Source organism: Pogona vitticeps, chromosome 3 (genome assembly GCF_051106095.1).
Source record: "Pogona vitticeps strain Pit_001003342236 chromosome 3, PviZW2.1, whole genome shotgun sequence".
Taxonomy (NCBI): domain Eukaryota; kingdom Metazoa; phylum Chordata; class Lepidosauria; order Squamata; family Agamidae; genus Pogona; species Pogona vitticeps.
This window is the reverse complement of record NC_135785.1, coordinates 4,215,296-4,231,006: the sequence shown is the minus strand read 5'-3', so window position 1 is coordinate 4,231,006 and position 15,711 is coordinate 4,215,296. Positions and strand designations below refer to the sequence as shown.

The 15,711-nt window shown below is 43.5% G+C and overlaps 1 protein-coding gene across 11 annotated transcripts in view; it reads right to left on the bottom strand.

The window, feature by feature from the left end:
• LRCH3 (leucine rich repeats and calponin homology domain containing 3) overlaps positions 1–15,711 on the bottom strand; it is a 112,059-nt gene that overhangs the window by 23,075 nt on the left and 73,273 nt on the right. For 5 of the 11 annotated variants that reach the window (XM_072996342.2, XM_072996340.2, XM_072996341.2 and 2 more), the window contains exons 14-18: positions 13,945–13,992; positions 12,897–12,950; positions 6,689–6,769; positions 1,696–1,744; positions 602–730 (exon numbers count right to left, since the gene is read on the bottom strand). In XM_072996342.2, the coding sequence (XP_072852443.2) occupies positions 602–730; positions 1,696–1,744; positions 6,689–6,769; positions 12,897–12,950; positions 13,945–13,992 (361 nt within the window). The remainder of the gene's footprint in view (positions 1–601; positions 731–1,695; positions 1,745–6,688; positions 6,770–12,896; positions 12,951–13,944; positions 13,993–15,711) is intronic. The other 6 variants (XM_072996347.2, XM_072996343.2, XM_078389734.1 and 3 more) reach the window with 2 other exon arrangements.

Here is a 15,711-nt window from a genome sequence, read left to right as displayed (position 1 = left end):
CCAACCAAACACTCATGTGGTAATCTCTAAGACACATCTAATTCTTCTACACAGGAGATGAAGAGATAATACAGGGTACTATCACCCAGAGTGAAGGCTGGGGTCCACATCAGCAAACGCTCCTCCATACAAAACATTATATATGTAATAGAGGACCAATCTTAGTTCTTTTCAAATCATTATACAACCATTTCAAATGCATAAATGTCTAAATTTTGCACTATTTTTTGTGTTCTATTATGTTGCGCTTGTTTTCCAATTAGTAGCGATGTTTTTATCGCTTTGTATTATGTTGCAAACAGTCCAGAGTGGCCTTCGATTAGATGGGCAATATATAAATAAAATAAATAATAACATGTCCCTTTCCCAACCGAACAAGGTTGGTTGGTTGACAGATATGGAGGAAGGATCCGCCAAGTTAAGCCCCCATCTGGTCTTTGAGCTATTTCAGCCTATACACAGGGTGTCCACTTTTATCTGAGGTTTCTGAGAAACCAGGCAAAAATTTACAAAAGATCCCTTGCTAAAGCAACCCAGCCAGGCCCCAACTGAGACGCTGACGTCGCAAGCTGACCATCACCTACTCAGCTGCACCACTCACCTTTGTTCACATCATCCCTTGCAGCATTTCGAAAAAGGAAGCTGTCAGGACGCTGAGGAGGATGCCGGTAAGAAGAGGGAGCAGCAGCAGCAGCAGCCGGAGGGCCAGGATATGGAGCAGAAAGGTGAACTAAATGCAGATATGCAACCACAGATGAGAAAATGTATATAATATGGTGGAAATTCTGATTTTTTCTTCTTTTTTAATTGTAACAACAATATACAGCTAAGTGTTATAAAGGTTGGAAAAAGAGCTCACCCTGGCAGGCCTTGGGTGGTATATTTTTCTCATAACTCTCTGAAAATAAGACCTCTTTCTTGGCCCTGGCCAATCTAGGTGAGCTTGCCTGCCATAATTTAATCATCATGTCAACCGATTATAGAGTTATCTATGCGAGTGGTTCTTAACCTTGGGTTACTCAGGTGTTTTTGAACTGCAATTCCCAGAAGCCTTCACCACCAGCCGTGCTGGCTGGGGTTTCTGGGAGTGGCAGTTCAAAAACACCTGAGTAACCCAAGGTTAAGAACCACTGATCTAAATTCTATTATATTTGGAGAACAACTTTTTTCCCGTCTGGAAAACATTGTATGTGACTACACAGCATTCTTCTGCTACTCCTGTAAAAAAGAAAGAAAGAAAGAAAACTGGTCTAACATGGTGGTCAATAAACAGAGCTATGAATCTGAAAGACCCAGATTCAAGTATTGGTTCTGCCACTTATGTACTGAAACCTTTAAGCAGAGCCTGGTTGACCAAGCCTGTTTACTGCTTGAGGAGACCAATCCTGGTCCACCCTTTTTGTGCAGTAAAAAGGACTGAGCTAGGGCATGACAAGCCCTCTGAACATTCCAGATCGCCATGCAAATACATAGAAAGTATTCACAAAGTGACCTAGTATTACCAGTTGTTGTAAAAACAGCCGCACCGGCTCTCTCCTTGATGCAAAAGCATAGCAATGCCAGGATGGCTACGTTGCTACATTGATCTGTAGCATCTTGCCAAGATCTACAGCAGGGCCTCAACAAGATGCCAAAACTGACTGCCTTCTGAAGGTCTCGGTATCTGATTCTGCTCCCCCCCAACCTCCCAGTTACCTGTTTGAGAAGCAGGCGAATTTGGTGAGATGGTGGATCTCTCATCACTCTGTAAATAAAAGGAAGAGGTGAAACAGAGGGAAACGGGACGAAGAAGTTTTATTCAAACACAGTAAAGAACACAGAATATAATTTTTAGGAGAAGAAAAGCAGGCATCAGTCATAGGGGTAAAGGAAGAGGTGATTCAGAAATGGGAGAGTCTGCAGAGGTTGCTGGACTGAAACATCCATCGGTTTTAGCCACTGCACCCAATGGTCAGGGGACAACGGGAGCTCCTGTCCAGCAGCATTGATTGGCAATGTTTTCCTCATGCATGTTCTCAAAAAGTGTGCATGTGGGGGATGATGCAGAAAGATTTCAAACAGAATTAACAGAACTCTGTTATGTAAAAACACAATAACAGAGACCAGTTCTAATTTAATTTTTTGGGGGGGGGTGTCTAAAACTGAATGTATCTGAGACACAAACCACAACAGAAAATAGCTTTCACTCTATGGCCAACCTTCAAGAAGCAAATTATGAAACCTGGGAAAGGCAGAACGGGGCATCTTTGATTATACACAAGACCTTCACCAAATGAATGCAAAACCGAAAATCCAGAGGTCTCTCTTGATTCTTACTTAGCCCTTTCTGGAGGACATTTTATTCCCGACCCCATCAGGTATGTCCAAGATAATCACATTCGTCAAAGGGAGTGAACCTCTCAACAGCATGCACCTACATAAACGGAAATGCTCTGCCCAGCCTACAAAGATAGTCAACATTCACTCTGTATAGCAAATATGCAGCAGGAAAGAAGAGTATTGGTAGGAGCAGGGATCTCCAGATGTCTGGGGGCCACACATGCTCATTCCTGGCCTTGCAGCACTCTTTTTTCCCCCCTTACACAAAGTACCCCTCTGTTGTAGCCCGTGGGAGCTGAATGGAAGACACAAAGGGATTTTTCTCAGTCAAAAGCTTCAAGGGTGTGCGAGGCTGCCGTGCATCTTGTGCACAAGAGGCCCCATTTAACTTTAGACTCATCAATTAAAATTTCTTCTACTTGTTACTTTTCATATAGTTAGCTGGAGAAGGACACACAGGGCTCCAAACCTACGATCAGCTTTTGGAACGGTTACATGCATGTATTAATAGTCAACCACACACACTTTCTAACATGTTCAAAGTCACCAGCGAGAAACCAATTCTGAACCAGCCCCCAAGTCAGCCAGGGAATTAGTCTGAGAGATGTCACCCATAGATTCAGCTGGTGCTGTACCCCACCCCCAAAAAGGGAAACAGAGGGGAGTCCATGGGGCCAAAAGGAAGCCTCAACAACCACCTAGGGCGGACCAGCTTATGTCCCCAAACCTTTATAATGGTCTCTAGATCAGGCCTGCTTGTTTTGGGAAACTGAAGGAAGTCTACATGTACATATCTCTGCTTCATACACATTGTGACAGGTGCCAAATCTTAACAGCCATTGTTCCATCTTAAAATAATTGTTTATAACTATTTTTCAGAGGTAACCATGTTATCTCAGATCAATTTCAATCTGGCTTCAGGCCTGTTTACGGAAGAGAAACTGCTCTGGTCACCTTGGTGGATGATCAACATCAGGATAAGGGATCTGTGTTCCTGCTGGTTTTGCTGGACCTCTCAGTGGCTTTCAAAACTACTTGACCACAGTATCCTCCTGGCCTGTCTCTCTGGAATGGGACCTGGGGGCACTGTTTTATGGTGGCTCAAGTCCTTCCTGGAGGAGAGAACTCAGAACATCGTCCTGGGGGGTATTCCTACTTGACCCCCTGGTCGATGACCTGTGGGGTCCCTTCAGGGTTCTGTTTTGTCTCCTATGTTATTTAACATCCACGTGAAACCACTGGAAGAGATTGTCCAGAGTTTTGGACTACCTTTGCTTCCCATCTAAATCCGAGGAAGCTGTTTCGGCTCTCAGTGTTTGGTATCAGAAATGGACCGGCTGAGGGTGAATAAACTGAAACTTAACCCAGACAAGACAGAGATGTTTCTGGTCAATCAGATCAAAGAATAGGGATGCGACCTGTACCGGATGGGGTGACGCTCCCCCTGAAAACACAGGTGCGCCGCTTGGGGGTGCATCTCTCAACCTGGGTGCCCAGGTTTTGGCAGCGGCCAGGAGTGCATTTGTACAATTAAAACTAGCATGTCAGCTACATCCGTTTCTGGAGATATCTGATCTAGCCACTGTGACACATGCTCTCATTATTTCCAGGCTAGATTACTGTAATGCACTCTATGTGGGTCTGCCAATGCAAAGTGTCAGGGAACTTCAGTGGGTCCAAAATGCAGCAGCCAGGTGGCTGAATGGGGCTGGTTACAAGGATCACAGAACCCTCCTGTTATAGCAGCTCCACTGGTGGCCAATCAGTTTCTGGGCAAAATTGAAAGTGCTGATATTAACCTATAATGCCATAAGTAGCCTGGGCTCAAGCTACTGCAAATACCATCTCTCCCATTATGGTTAAAATAATCAGGAGAGGTTTCACTCTCAGTTCCACCACCTTCACAGGTACCCCTGGATGGGGGCACAGGAGAGGGCCTTATCTGTGTCTGCTCCCAGAGACTGTGGAACTCCCTCCCACTGGAGGCCAGGTTGGCCCCGTGTTGGCTGTCCCTCCACAATCAGGCAAAGACCTTTCTCAAGCTTTCTCTTAGTGACTGCCTACACGAGTGACTTTAATATGGATTGTTATACATTACTGCTCTGACTGGGTCCTTGTATAGTACAGTGGTGCCTCACTTAACGATTGCCTCGTTTAGCGATGAATTCGCATAACGATGTGTTTTTTTAGAAAATAATATGCATCGCATAACGATGTTTCCTATGGGCGATTTTCGCTTAGCGAAGTTTGGGACCATGCTTCGCATAACAAATGCGATTTTAGGTCCCCTGCTTCACTTAATGATGTTTTTTTTTCAATTAAAAAAGTGTCTTAGAAGGGTCAAAAACGGTTCTAAATGCTTGGATTCGTTAGAGGACCCCTTAAGTCATGTGCAAACCTGATTTGGCTTTGATCTGACTTTTCGTTAATTTTTTGTGAATTTTTTTTTGGCCCATAGGAACCAATGGACCTGTCAAAATCTGACAGCTCCATGCTTTCCTATGGGGGAGAAAACAATTTACAAAAAATTAACTAAAGTTCAGATCAAAGCCAAATCAGGTTTGCACACAACGTAGGGGGTCCTCTAACGAACCCAAGAATTTAGAACAGTTGCTGAGTCTTCATTAATTTTTTGTTAATTTTTTCTTCCCCCATAGGAAATAATGGAGCTGTCAGATTTTGACAGCTGTCAAAAGTTGGGGGGAAAAAATTCACCATAAATTAATGAAAAGTCAGATCAAAGCCAAATTAACTTTTGCATCCGTTTTAGAGGGTGCAGAAGCTAATCCAAGCATTTAAAACCATTTTTGACCCTTGTATGACACATTTAAAATTGCAAAAATTGACTTCGTAAAGCCATTACAATGTATTGAGTCAGCTTCAATACATTCCAATGGAGGATACATTGTTTCGCTTAGCGATGTTTCCTATGGGTTTTTTCGCTTAACGACGGCAATCTGTTCCAATTGGAACGGATTAACCAGTTTCCAATGCATTCCTATGAGAAATGGTGTTTCGCATAGCGATGGTTTCACATAGCGATGTTTTTTTGGAACCAATTAACATCGCTATGCGAGGCACCACTGTACTTGTATCTACCATCTCTCAGAGTAACATTTATATTTCCTTTTAATATTTGCACACTAATTGTTTTTAGCTTTGTCTTCTAATGATGTAAGCTGCCTCTTTATACTCATTGTTTTCAGCTTTAAATACAGTGGAACCTCGACTTGCGAACATCCCTACCTACAAACATTTCGACTTACAAACCACTCCATTCGCTAAATTTTGCTTCGACTTGCAAACGGAGCTCCAACTTACAAACGGAAAAAACGTGTTCTGTTTAAAAGGTGTTCTCCTGCCCTTTTTTAAAGCTAAAAAGTGCTTGGTTTGGTTTAAAAGGTGCTTGGGTTAAAAGGTGTTCTGTTTAGAAGGTGTTCCCTCCCCCCTCCCTCCTTTCCTGCACTTTTTTGACCTACGTTCATCTTAGGTCAAAAGAAGAAAAATTCTCCCCCAGTGTTGGAGGACGGATTAACCGGTTTTGCATTAGTTCCTATGGGAACTAATGTTTCGACTTAAGAACAGCGCCTTGACTTAAGAACGAAAAGCAGCAGATACGTATTAAATGGTTTTCTATGCATTCCTATTGGATATTTTGCTTTGACTTAACAAATGTTTTGACGTACAAACACCATTCCAATACGGATTAAGTTTGTAAGTCGAGGTTCTACTGTACTGTCTTTCAAGGATTTCAGCCACCTAGGGTACTTTTTAAAGAGAAAGGTGGGGTAAAAATATTTTAAATACATTCTGTTTCAAGCAACAACAAAAAATGACAAAAATTGTGGCACCTTTAAGACTAACCCACTGATTTCAGTGTGAGCTTCTGTGGACACATCCTGCTCTTTCAAAGGCACTGAAGAAATGGATTATATCAACAAAAGCTCCCATGGTGATATTCTTAAATACTTTCTTTCCTTCCTCCTATTTTGTCCCTGTTGTTTTACTCAAGAAATTAAACATGGTTCTTGGTTCCTTCAGGTTGGGACAAGGGAACCTCTGGGCCCTTCCGCAGACTCCAGTTCTCACCAGCTCCTGCCAGACTGGGAAACCGTGAGCAAGAACTGAAACAGCAGAAACAGCAGAAACCGGAAGCTTGCTCGTGCTCATACAGTTTGGCTGCCGCTGGAAGGCCAGAGGCTCCCCATGCCCGCCTAAGAGAGACAACATCTCATCAGCTTCGTTTCAAAGCAAGTCAGGCAGAGTCAAGCCAAGCAGAGGGATCAGCTGATGTCCCCGGCATCGGACAGCACGGGAACACCAAAGGGAATTCCAGCCCAAACACTCACACACACTGCATGCTCGTCACCTGATGGAGTGTCACCGGCCTCCTTTTAATGGTGTTGGTGTTACTGTCAATCTCAAACACTAAGAGAGGCTCTAAGCCATTCTGTCAGGGGTGCCGGGGAAAGAGAGAAGGGGGAGAAGAGAGGGAATAAGGCAAAGGATCACCAAGAGAAGACGGAAGGTGCAAAACAGTGGAGACCAACAGACGACGCTTAGCAACAAGGCAGCACGGCACACAAATAAATGAAGCTGCCTTACACCGAATCAAGGCACTGGTCTGTCTAAGCCAGTGGTTCCTAACCTTGTGTAACCCAAGTGTTCTCGGCGGGCAGTTCCTAAGAGCCTTCCTTCATCCCTAGATGTGCTGGCCGGGGTTTCTGGAAGTGGCAGTCTAAGGACACCTTCAAGTTACCCAAGTTTGGGAACCATTGGTCTTTAAGCCCAATGATTATTATTCTGAAAGCAACTTTCCAGGGTGTCAAGAAAAAAGGCCTTACAAGCCTGCTAAGGAGCCATTTCACCAAAGCAAGGGCTGAAGGGATCTTCTACATGAAAAGCACGTTGTAGCAACACTCCTTTCTCAATATCTGGATTAAGGGCTGCCTGCAACACTGCACATGATGGCTGTCCTTGGAATAATCATTCGAATTACTTTCCCATAAGACTGCTTTCATGCTGGTGAGCTATGATGGTTATAATGTTCACCCAGGACTAAGGTGACCTGGTTCAAATCTCTCCTTAGCTATCAAACCTCACCCATGGGTTTAAGCCTATCCTCAATGACCAGCCTAACCAATGTTATACAGCAGTTGAAAGAATTCCAAGGGGGAACCATGTACACTATTCTGAGCTCCTTAGAAGAAAAGCAGGATATAAAACAAAATAAAGAAACTACTGGCAACCCATGAACAACCATAGCCTCTTCCCTCTCCCTTTCTCCCTCCCCCACATGCGGATATACACCCAGTTCCATATCATGTTGTCAAGTCCATTCTGACTTATAAGTGACCCCTTTCCCTTCAAGGTTTTCTAGGCAGAAAGTCCTCAGAAGTGGTTGACCCTTCCCTTCTTCTGGGGGCACCCTGGGACCACTGGGCAGCTTGCCCAAGGCCACCCGGGCTGGCTTTTCTCCTGGGAGGCACAGTGGGGAACTGAACGTCCAACCTCTGCCTCCACGTACCTACGACACTGAGCTGCCCAGCTAGCATGGTTCCATACAGACAGAAGCATTTTTGAGAAGCATTTTTGGAAGTTCAATTTATTAAACTTCCAAGAAAGTAAACAAGAATAGCTGCAGTATGTCCAGTGTGCAGCAACGTAACATATATTATGAGAAAATGCCTCCGTATGAGCATCATGTATTATCCACCTCGACAGCCAAGAAGGACAGGACTCACAAGCTATTTAGCTGGAAATCTAAATGACTAAACACATTCTCACTGGTATTCTGAACTACCTTGCCCACAAATTATCCTAGTGAATTTCAAAGACACTCAATGAACCCATGAGCTGGTCCATCAGCATGCGTCACTGGATAGATTATTTTGTGTCTCTCGTGAAAATCTGAAATAGAGATGGGCAGGAAGCCCTTCATTGTGCTTCATGCAAATCTCTGCACACAGCACCACAGGTGCAGTGCTTGGCCTCCCCCGGGGCAGCTAGCCCACTCACCAGTCTTCCCACACCACCGCCAGAGTCCTTCTTCCCCAGTGGCACACCAATCCGGGCAGGAGCTAGGCTGGCCCGCTCCTGCCTCGTCAGCCAGCTGACCACTCACTGCCTGTACAGGGAGAATCCCCGTCCTCCCTCTTCGTTGGAGTGGTCAGCTAGCTGAGGAGGTGGGGATGGGTCAGCTGAGCTCCTGCCCAGATTGGCAGACCACCAGAGAAGAAGGACTCTGGTGGCACATGAACACCGGTGAATGGGCCAGCCAGGCTAGGGGTTGTGGACAGGCAAAGTCCAGTGTTCCTGTGCGGAGAGATTCGTACAAAGTGCAACAAAGCACTTCATGTCCATCTCTAATCTGAAACATCATGGCTGCAAGTTCCTCAAGGAAGGCATCTTCCTTCCAACTTCATCAAAAAGCTTACTGTTTGCCTCTAAAACCTCTGATGACCCTTATTCCTTCAGCTGCCACTCTATGAACCCCAACAACTTGAAATGGCGTTTGTTTATAGTTACTGCTACCATCGGCCTTCTCTTCCTGCTTGTTCCCTTCTGCTCCCCCTGTTCTGTAGAACTAGTGAGTCCTGTCTTTCTTGCCCTCCTGAAGTGCCATGCACATCAATCAAAACATGGTCAATTTCAATCCTGATGGGTGAAGTAATAAATGAATAAGAAATCAATGTTAAATATATTACAGTTCCAAGCACCATTAAACTTATTTCCAAGTCTACTTGATGATTTTGAGGGGCCGGACCCATTCACATGACCCGTTATCACTTTAGGACTAAGAGCAAGTGCTTCCATGGCCTCTTTGTGCTTCCTGTCAGTCAGGTGCCAGCATCCCCTCCAGCATCGTCCCCTTTTTAGACCAAGGGAGGGCCTTAAGTTCTCTCTATGAGTTGCACTGAAATGGCAGCACTCCATTGCTGAATATTCATGTACACACATTGGCTTCACACGGATCAGACTAAAAAGCTGAATGTGATACTTCTCTCAAGTCTCCCTCTAATATTCTCTCCTTCAGCAACATGCTGATTCTGGCCAGGACAGAGAGATCCACACAAGCCACTTAGGCATGATGCCCGGGCTTTCCTGGTGTGGGTGGTTTCCAGGAGGGCCAAATGGGCTAGAGAAAATCTTCTGTCTGGTCACTTCCCAACACCATAATCCACCCGGACCCCACAGTGCTCCAGGGAATTACCAAGAACCACAAAGCTGCTTACTTGAGACCAAAAGCTAACCATGACAGATAGGAATACCAAAATACACACACAGAATGTAAAGGATCCCAAGATAAGCAACCTTCTTTAGCAAAACCAACCCCTTTCTCTGACCAAACAGCTGGGGAAATTGTTTTATTGTATTAAAGGTGTTTGAAAAGAAAAGTTCAAAAACAGATTCAAAACTTCATGGGAAAATCAAAATGATGTGAAGCAAATCCATATCCAAAATTTAAGAGGCTAGGCAATTCTAGAATAGCCACCACAGAAGACAAACAAACAAATAAACCACCCCACAACAAAGCCACGAATAATAATCATGTGCTGTCAAAGTCAATTCTGACTTCTGGTGACCCTTTCCCAAGATTTTCCAGGTAAAGAATACTCAGAGGTGGTCCCCCATTCCCTTCATGTGGGGGCACCCCAGGTCTGTGCAGCTTGCCCAAGGCCACACAGGCTGGCTCATCTTGCAGAAGGCACAGTGGGGAATTGAACTCCCAGTCTCTGGCAAATACCTAAACCACCGAGCTATCAAGCAAGCCAACCCCCCCGTCCCCAAACCTAACTACCCTACATTAATATTTACAATACAGTCAGGTTGAACCATAATTCTAGACAACAAACAGAGTGCAGCAGAACAAGTGTAGCATTCCCTTGAGAGAGATTAAGCTGAATTACTCCATTATCTGAGCTATTTTTATACCCATTATCCACCTTTCTTGATCTTTTGATGCAATCCCACCAGTGAGACCCCTGAGTTTTCTAGAAAGGAATAACTTTTCTTCAAAGCAACTTGGCTCCTTCTTCCTTCCTGTGGTTCAGCTGAAATCAGTCTCTCTTAATTATGGTACCAGGCAAAGAACAAGCTTGTTGATGCTGGTTCCCACCAAATAACATCCATCTGCCAGTTGTCTCCTAATTAATGGGCAGTTGTTCCCCCCCCTTCTCTTCCACTTCTCTCTGGCACAAGGCAACAGGCCTAAGTTTTTACAGAGCAACTGGAACTCATTAACCTCTTTTTTGCTAGTTCCTTCACACATGCATGCACTAGGGCAAGCAAACTATTAATATTGAGCAGACACTAATAATGCTAATGCCTTAATCTGTAGAATTTAGGAATAGCAAGCAATTAGCTGACACTGAAAGTACATAGTACTTCTGAGTTTGTTTCCAGAACCAGAAATTTGAACACAACAGGACTTACAGCAGGCATGAAATTCAAATTCTCTGAAGTTTTTGCAATCTCACAGTGCCCTCCTCTCCACAGACTGCTCCAAATGCCTTTAAGGTTAAGGTTTATGCTGACATCTAGCTTAACCGTCCCTCCCCCAAACTTCAGAACCTATTTTCCACCTCTTCCTTCTGGGCAGGTTTCACATGGTAAAGGAGAAATATTTGCCTGAATGTAATAACTTAGATAAAAAGACCAATCTTCTTCTGAAGATTTCACAGTGCTCCTAAGCTGACAATCCAGCTACCTGCAAGAAACCTTATGCACCAAACTACAGAGAACATAAATCAATGAGTAAACTGGAAGCATGCAAATCATGCAAAAAAAAGAAGAAAAAAAGAGCAAGAGCACAGATGTTTTCTACAGACAAGATAAGACAAGAAACTAGATTTCAATAGCTATTTTAAAGGAAGAAAAGAGCATAAAACATGGAAGTGTTATGTGGAATGTTGATATCTGGAAAAAGTAGAACTCACATTGCAGAAAGGTAGAGTGCCTTCACTGATTCAAATTGTGAGGGGGATATACAGTGTTTAGTCTTGGTTAGTGTTTAACAACACACTCAAGTGGATCACCACCAGTCCCTCAGAGGGCTAGCTTTAAAAACAACTGCAAAACATTAAGAAAACTCTTCCGTAACTTCAAGGCTAACTACTGGATAACTATTCATCATGTGTGATTTAGGCAATGGAACACCTGGATGTAGAAGATTATATGAGATGACCTATTAAAGGGTCCTAAGGAAGCATTTGCCGGCCTGTGAGAAGGACTGAAAGGGCAGTGTGAACACAGGCAGGCAACTAGGCATGTATGTCCTGCCCTGAACATCCCTATACATCAGAAAGTACATTAGACCAGTGGTTCTTAACGTGGGCAGTAATGCCCCCCAGGGGGCGATTTCATTTTTCAGGGGGACGGTAGAACGAAAAGGGGCAGTGTGGGGGCGAAAGAACAGAAGGGGGGCGGTAGGGGGGCGCTGGAGCGAGCCAAACCTGTGAAGGCGACTGCAGCTGCAATGCTGGCAGTAGATCCGGTGCTGCTGCCGCCAGATGATCCAGCTCTTTCTACCTGCCACGTCTCGCCTTTCTCTTTTAGGGGAGCACTGTGTGTGGATCGGGTGGAAGGAAAGGGTCTCTTGGGTCCTCATCCTCACCCCATGAAGCGCTGCCTTGCACCCGGGTGGGGAGGGAGACTAGGTAGGTAGGTAGGTAGGTAGGTAGGTAGGTAGGTAGGTAGGTAGGTAGGTAGGTAGGTAGGTAGGTAGGTAGGTAGGTAGGATATCATCACCTAAGGGAGGGGGGCGATGATAACTTCCTCAATAGCTCAAGGGGGCGTTTCTTTCAAAAAGGTTAAGAACCACTGCATTAGACCATCACACATTGAGAATGAAGATCTGCAGAAGACTTTATAATCTCTTTCTGCTCACTGTGGCTACAGAGTTCTCATTACTACCTTTTCAGACTTCCTGATCATAGAATTGGTGGCCTGTAGCCATGCTGAAATGCAGCTACAGAGCCCTCCACAGATTTTCACATGCCTATGGTGCCACAGGATGCATGGCTAAGGGGTTAGGCATGCATCCACATCCCCACTACCCATCGAGCCCTACATAGGTTCAGGTGAACACATTAGGGCTCGTAATATCTTCCCAGTTCTTGCCACATCATGATTCTGTACTGTGACAAGGAAATGCCAATGGCTCAAACGAGGGTCATCTTTTGATGGTTCTGGAAGTTGTTACTAGGAATGGCCATCTACATATCTTAACCCTCAGAAAATCCATGAAGAAGGCAAAGAGGAACCTAAGATCCTCCCTCTTAGAGCTTATTTATTCATCATGCCTTCATGACTATGGGTTCACAGTATTATTTCAACCAAAGATCTTGAGAGTTTTATGCATTGCACCAAAACTGGAAGTTCAGGCAAATATTGTGGTGAACACTCACTGCCATTCCACGGCTTGAGCAAAACTGCTTTAGCCCAACAAAGACAAGCCATGTTTTATGCTATTTAGAGTTGTGCAAAATGGCCTAACCTGCACACATCAGAAAGACATGCTGACTACGATCTAGGAAAAGGGCACATAAAGAGGCCACTGCGTGCAGAATTCTTACCACCAGCAAGGCACTATCATCAGTGTGCTGAGACCTTCTGGATGGAAAGGGACACTGGGAACGTGGGAGAGATAGTAATGTCAGAAAGAGAAAACATCACGACATAATATTCAGACAAACACAGACATCCCATTTTGGCAAGGTTCTTTACTTTGAAGGCACATGGCACTAATCAGTACACTAGAACTGAAACAGCACAGAAGAAAGGAAAGAACCCTGTTAGTTTCTTAGTAATTTCAGCGTTAAACACATCTGCAACTGATTTATGAACTATTTTGCTCTCTAACTTCTCAAAAATAGAGCACAAAATAGAGTATCCAAATATGTTCTGTAGAGAGCAAGGCGGTATTCAGCAAGGAACACACACACACTCAGACATAGTATGGCATGAACGAAACCAAAGATCAAATACAAAGAACAGAACTATCTAAGACCACTCCAGAGACTAAGAGAGCAGACTATGGGAAAACACCTTCCAATTTACCCATGGCATATTATGCCATCTTTTCTGAGTTGTAAAAATAGTTTTCCACTAGCAAAACAAGAAAGTCTGGCATAGTGGTGTACAAACAGTTTTGCTGGAAACAATAAACATGAAGGAGCAGGGGCAGGAAAGAGAATCAACCAACTGTCTGTTTCAACAGATCAATACCAGACTTGACTATTTGCAGGTAGTAAAGGCTCATGGGGTTGCAGAAGTCAAGAATCACAGCTTGCTCCAAAGCCAAATAGTTATACTCTGAAGCAAGTGTTTTTGTCATGGATGTGAAAACACAAAAAGGCAGAGCCTGGCTGTTCAAGTGGCATCAAGAAACATATCTGTAAACAGCTTTCAAGTAGTCTTTAGTGGAAACTGGTATGAATAAAAAGGTTTCTGAGCCAAATATAAACAAAGATAGTTCGAACCCTGCGCTCACTCTTTAACTTTCAATATTTTTATTTCTAAGTCAGTTCCAGGGACTCGAAACAGTTTACTCTTCACTGATGTGCTTGTGAACCACCAGTATCACCCACAAAATGTGTAGGAAATTATTCTTTCAATTCTTACCTCGCTATCCAGAAGATGTTGCTTCTGAGGAGTCTGGGATGCCTTTTGCTTTAGAAAGGGGGAAAAGAATAATTTAGAAGGGGGAAAAAGGTACGTATACAGTCTTGTATTATATGGAAAGTAACTAGTATTCCTGATGATGAAAAAGAGACATTAGAATAATTGCTTTAAGTTCCAGAGTTGGTGCCACTGTGAAGAAATTTTAGTGGCTACTCTGATCTAAAGAAGCCACCTTTCTTTCTGAATGAAAACACTATAATAAATGCTGTTTCACAAACATATTCAATTCCTGAGCTAAATCACTTTAGTTCCCTGTAAAAGTAAGCTAGCTGCCTGAGAGAAAGAAACTAGAGTTGGTGTTATGTAAAAGAAGCTTGTTCAAAGTACATACAGTGGTGCCTCGCTTAGCGGTTGCCTCGTTTAACGATGTATTCGTTTAGCGATGAGGTTTCTGGAGCGATTTTGCGCTCCGTTTAGCGATGTTCCCTATGGGGAAAATTCGCATAGCGATGTTCGGGACCTTGCCTCGCTTAGCAATGACAGTTTTAGGTCCCCTGTTTCGCTTAGTGATGTTCCGTTTTTGCTATTTTTAAAGTGTCTTAAAAGGTTCAAAAACGGTTTTAAATGCTTGGGATTGTTAGAGCACCTTGTAAAACACGTGCAAACTTAATTTGGCTTTGTTCTGAGTCTTTGTTAATTTTTGGTGAATTCCCCCCCCATTGGAAAGCACTGAACTGCAGGTTTGACAGCTGTCAAAATCGGGTTCAATGCATTTCAATGAGGGGAAAAATTCAGCAAAAATTAATGAAGAGTCAGTACAACGCCAAATTAAGTTTGCACACGTTTTAGAAGGTGCACTAATGATCCCAAGCATTTAAAACAGTTTTTGAACCTTTTAAGACACACTTAAAATTGCAAAAACGGACATCGCAAAACCATTGGAATGCACTGAATAGGCTTCAATGCATTCCAATGGGGGATACATTGTTTCGCTTAGCGATGTTTCCTATGGTGTTTTTCGCTTAAGAACGTTAATCCGTTCCCATTGGAACAGATTATCCAGTTTTCAATGCATTCCTATGGGAAATGGTGTTTCGCTTAGCGATGCTTTCCCATAGCAATGGTTTTTTTTAACGAATTAACATTGTTAAGCGAGGCACCACTGTATATACACGGCAACCAGAGCGATAACAACATGGAAATTCTTTAAAAAATATAAATGTAATGAACCCTTTTCTGTGGGGTTGAGGGTGGTTTGGAAAACTTTGTAAAATTAGCATTTCCAGTTTTGTTCCACTTGCAAAATGCATTATCAAAATAATGTATTAAAATACCATGAAATATTAAGGAATGGAGCTGTGATTCAAATTCTGAAATAGCTTTTATTGGTTTCGGAACAAAGCATATCAATGTTTTTCCTCTTCTCTTGTGAAGGCAGCTGGGGCTTTTCTATCCTAGTATAATATCCCAAACAATGAAGTTGGCAGAGCTTTTCAATTACAGAAAAACTATTTCATATATAATTCCTGAACTTGACTAACTCCTGTTTTATTTCTTCTTCTATGTAGGGCAAGAGGTAATTTGATAGGTCCATGCTATGCGCTGCAGAGCCACCCCTGGCAAAGCTCACAGGATGGTGAAAAGCCACAAATAACAAAGACACTGAAAGTGGCAGGAAGTCATTACCAAATAACAGACACAAAGCAAACGAAGAACCTACAATGACAAACGCTCCTGGATTTAAAAAAGACTGAGGTATGAGCTAAA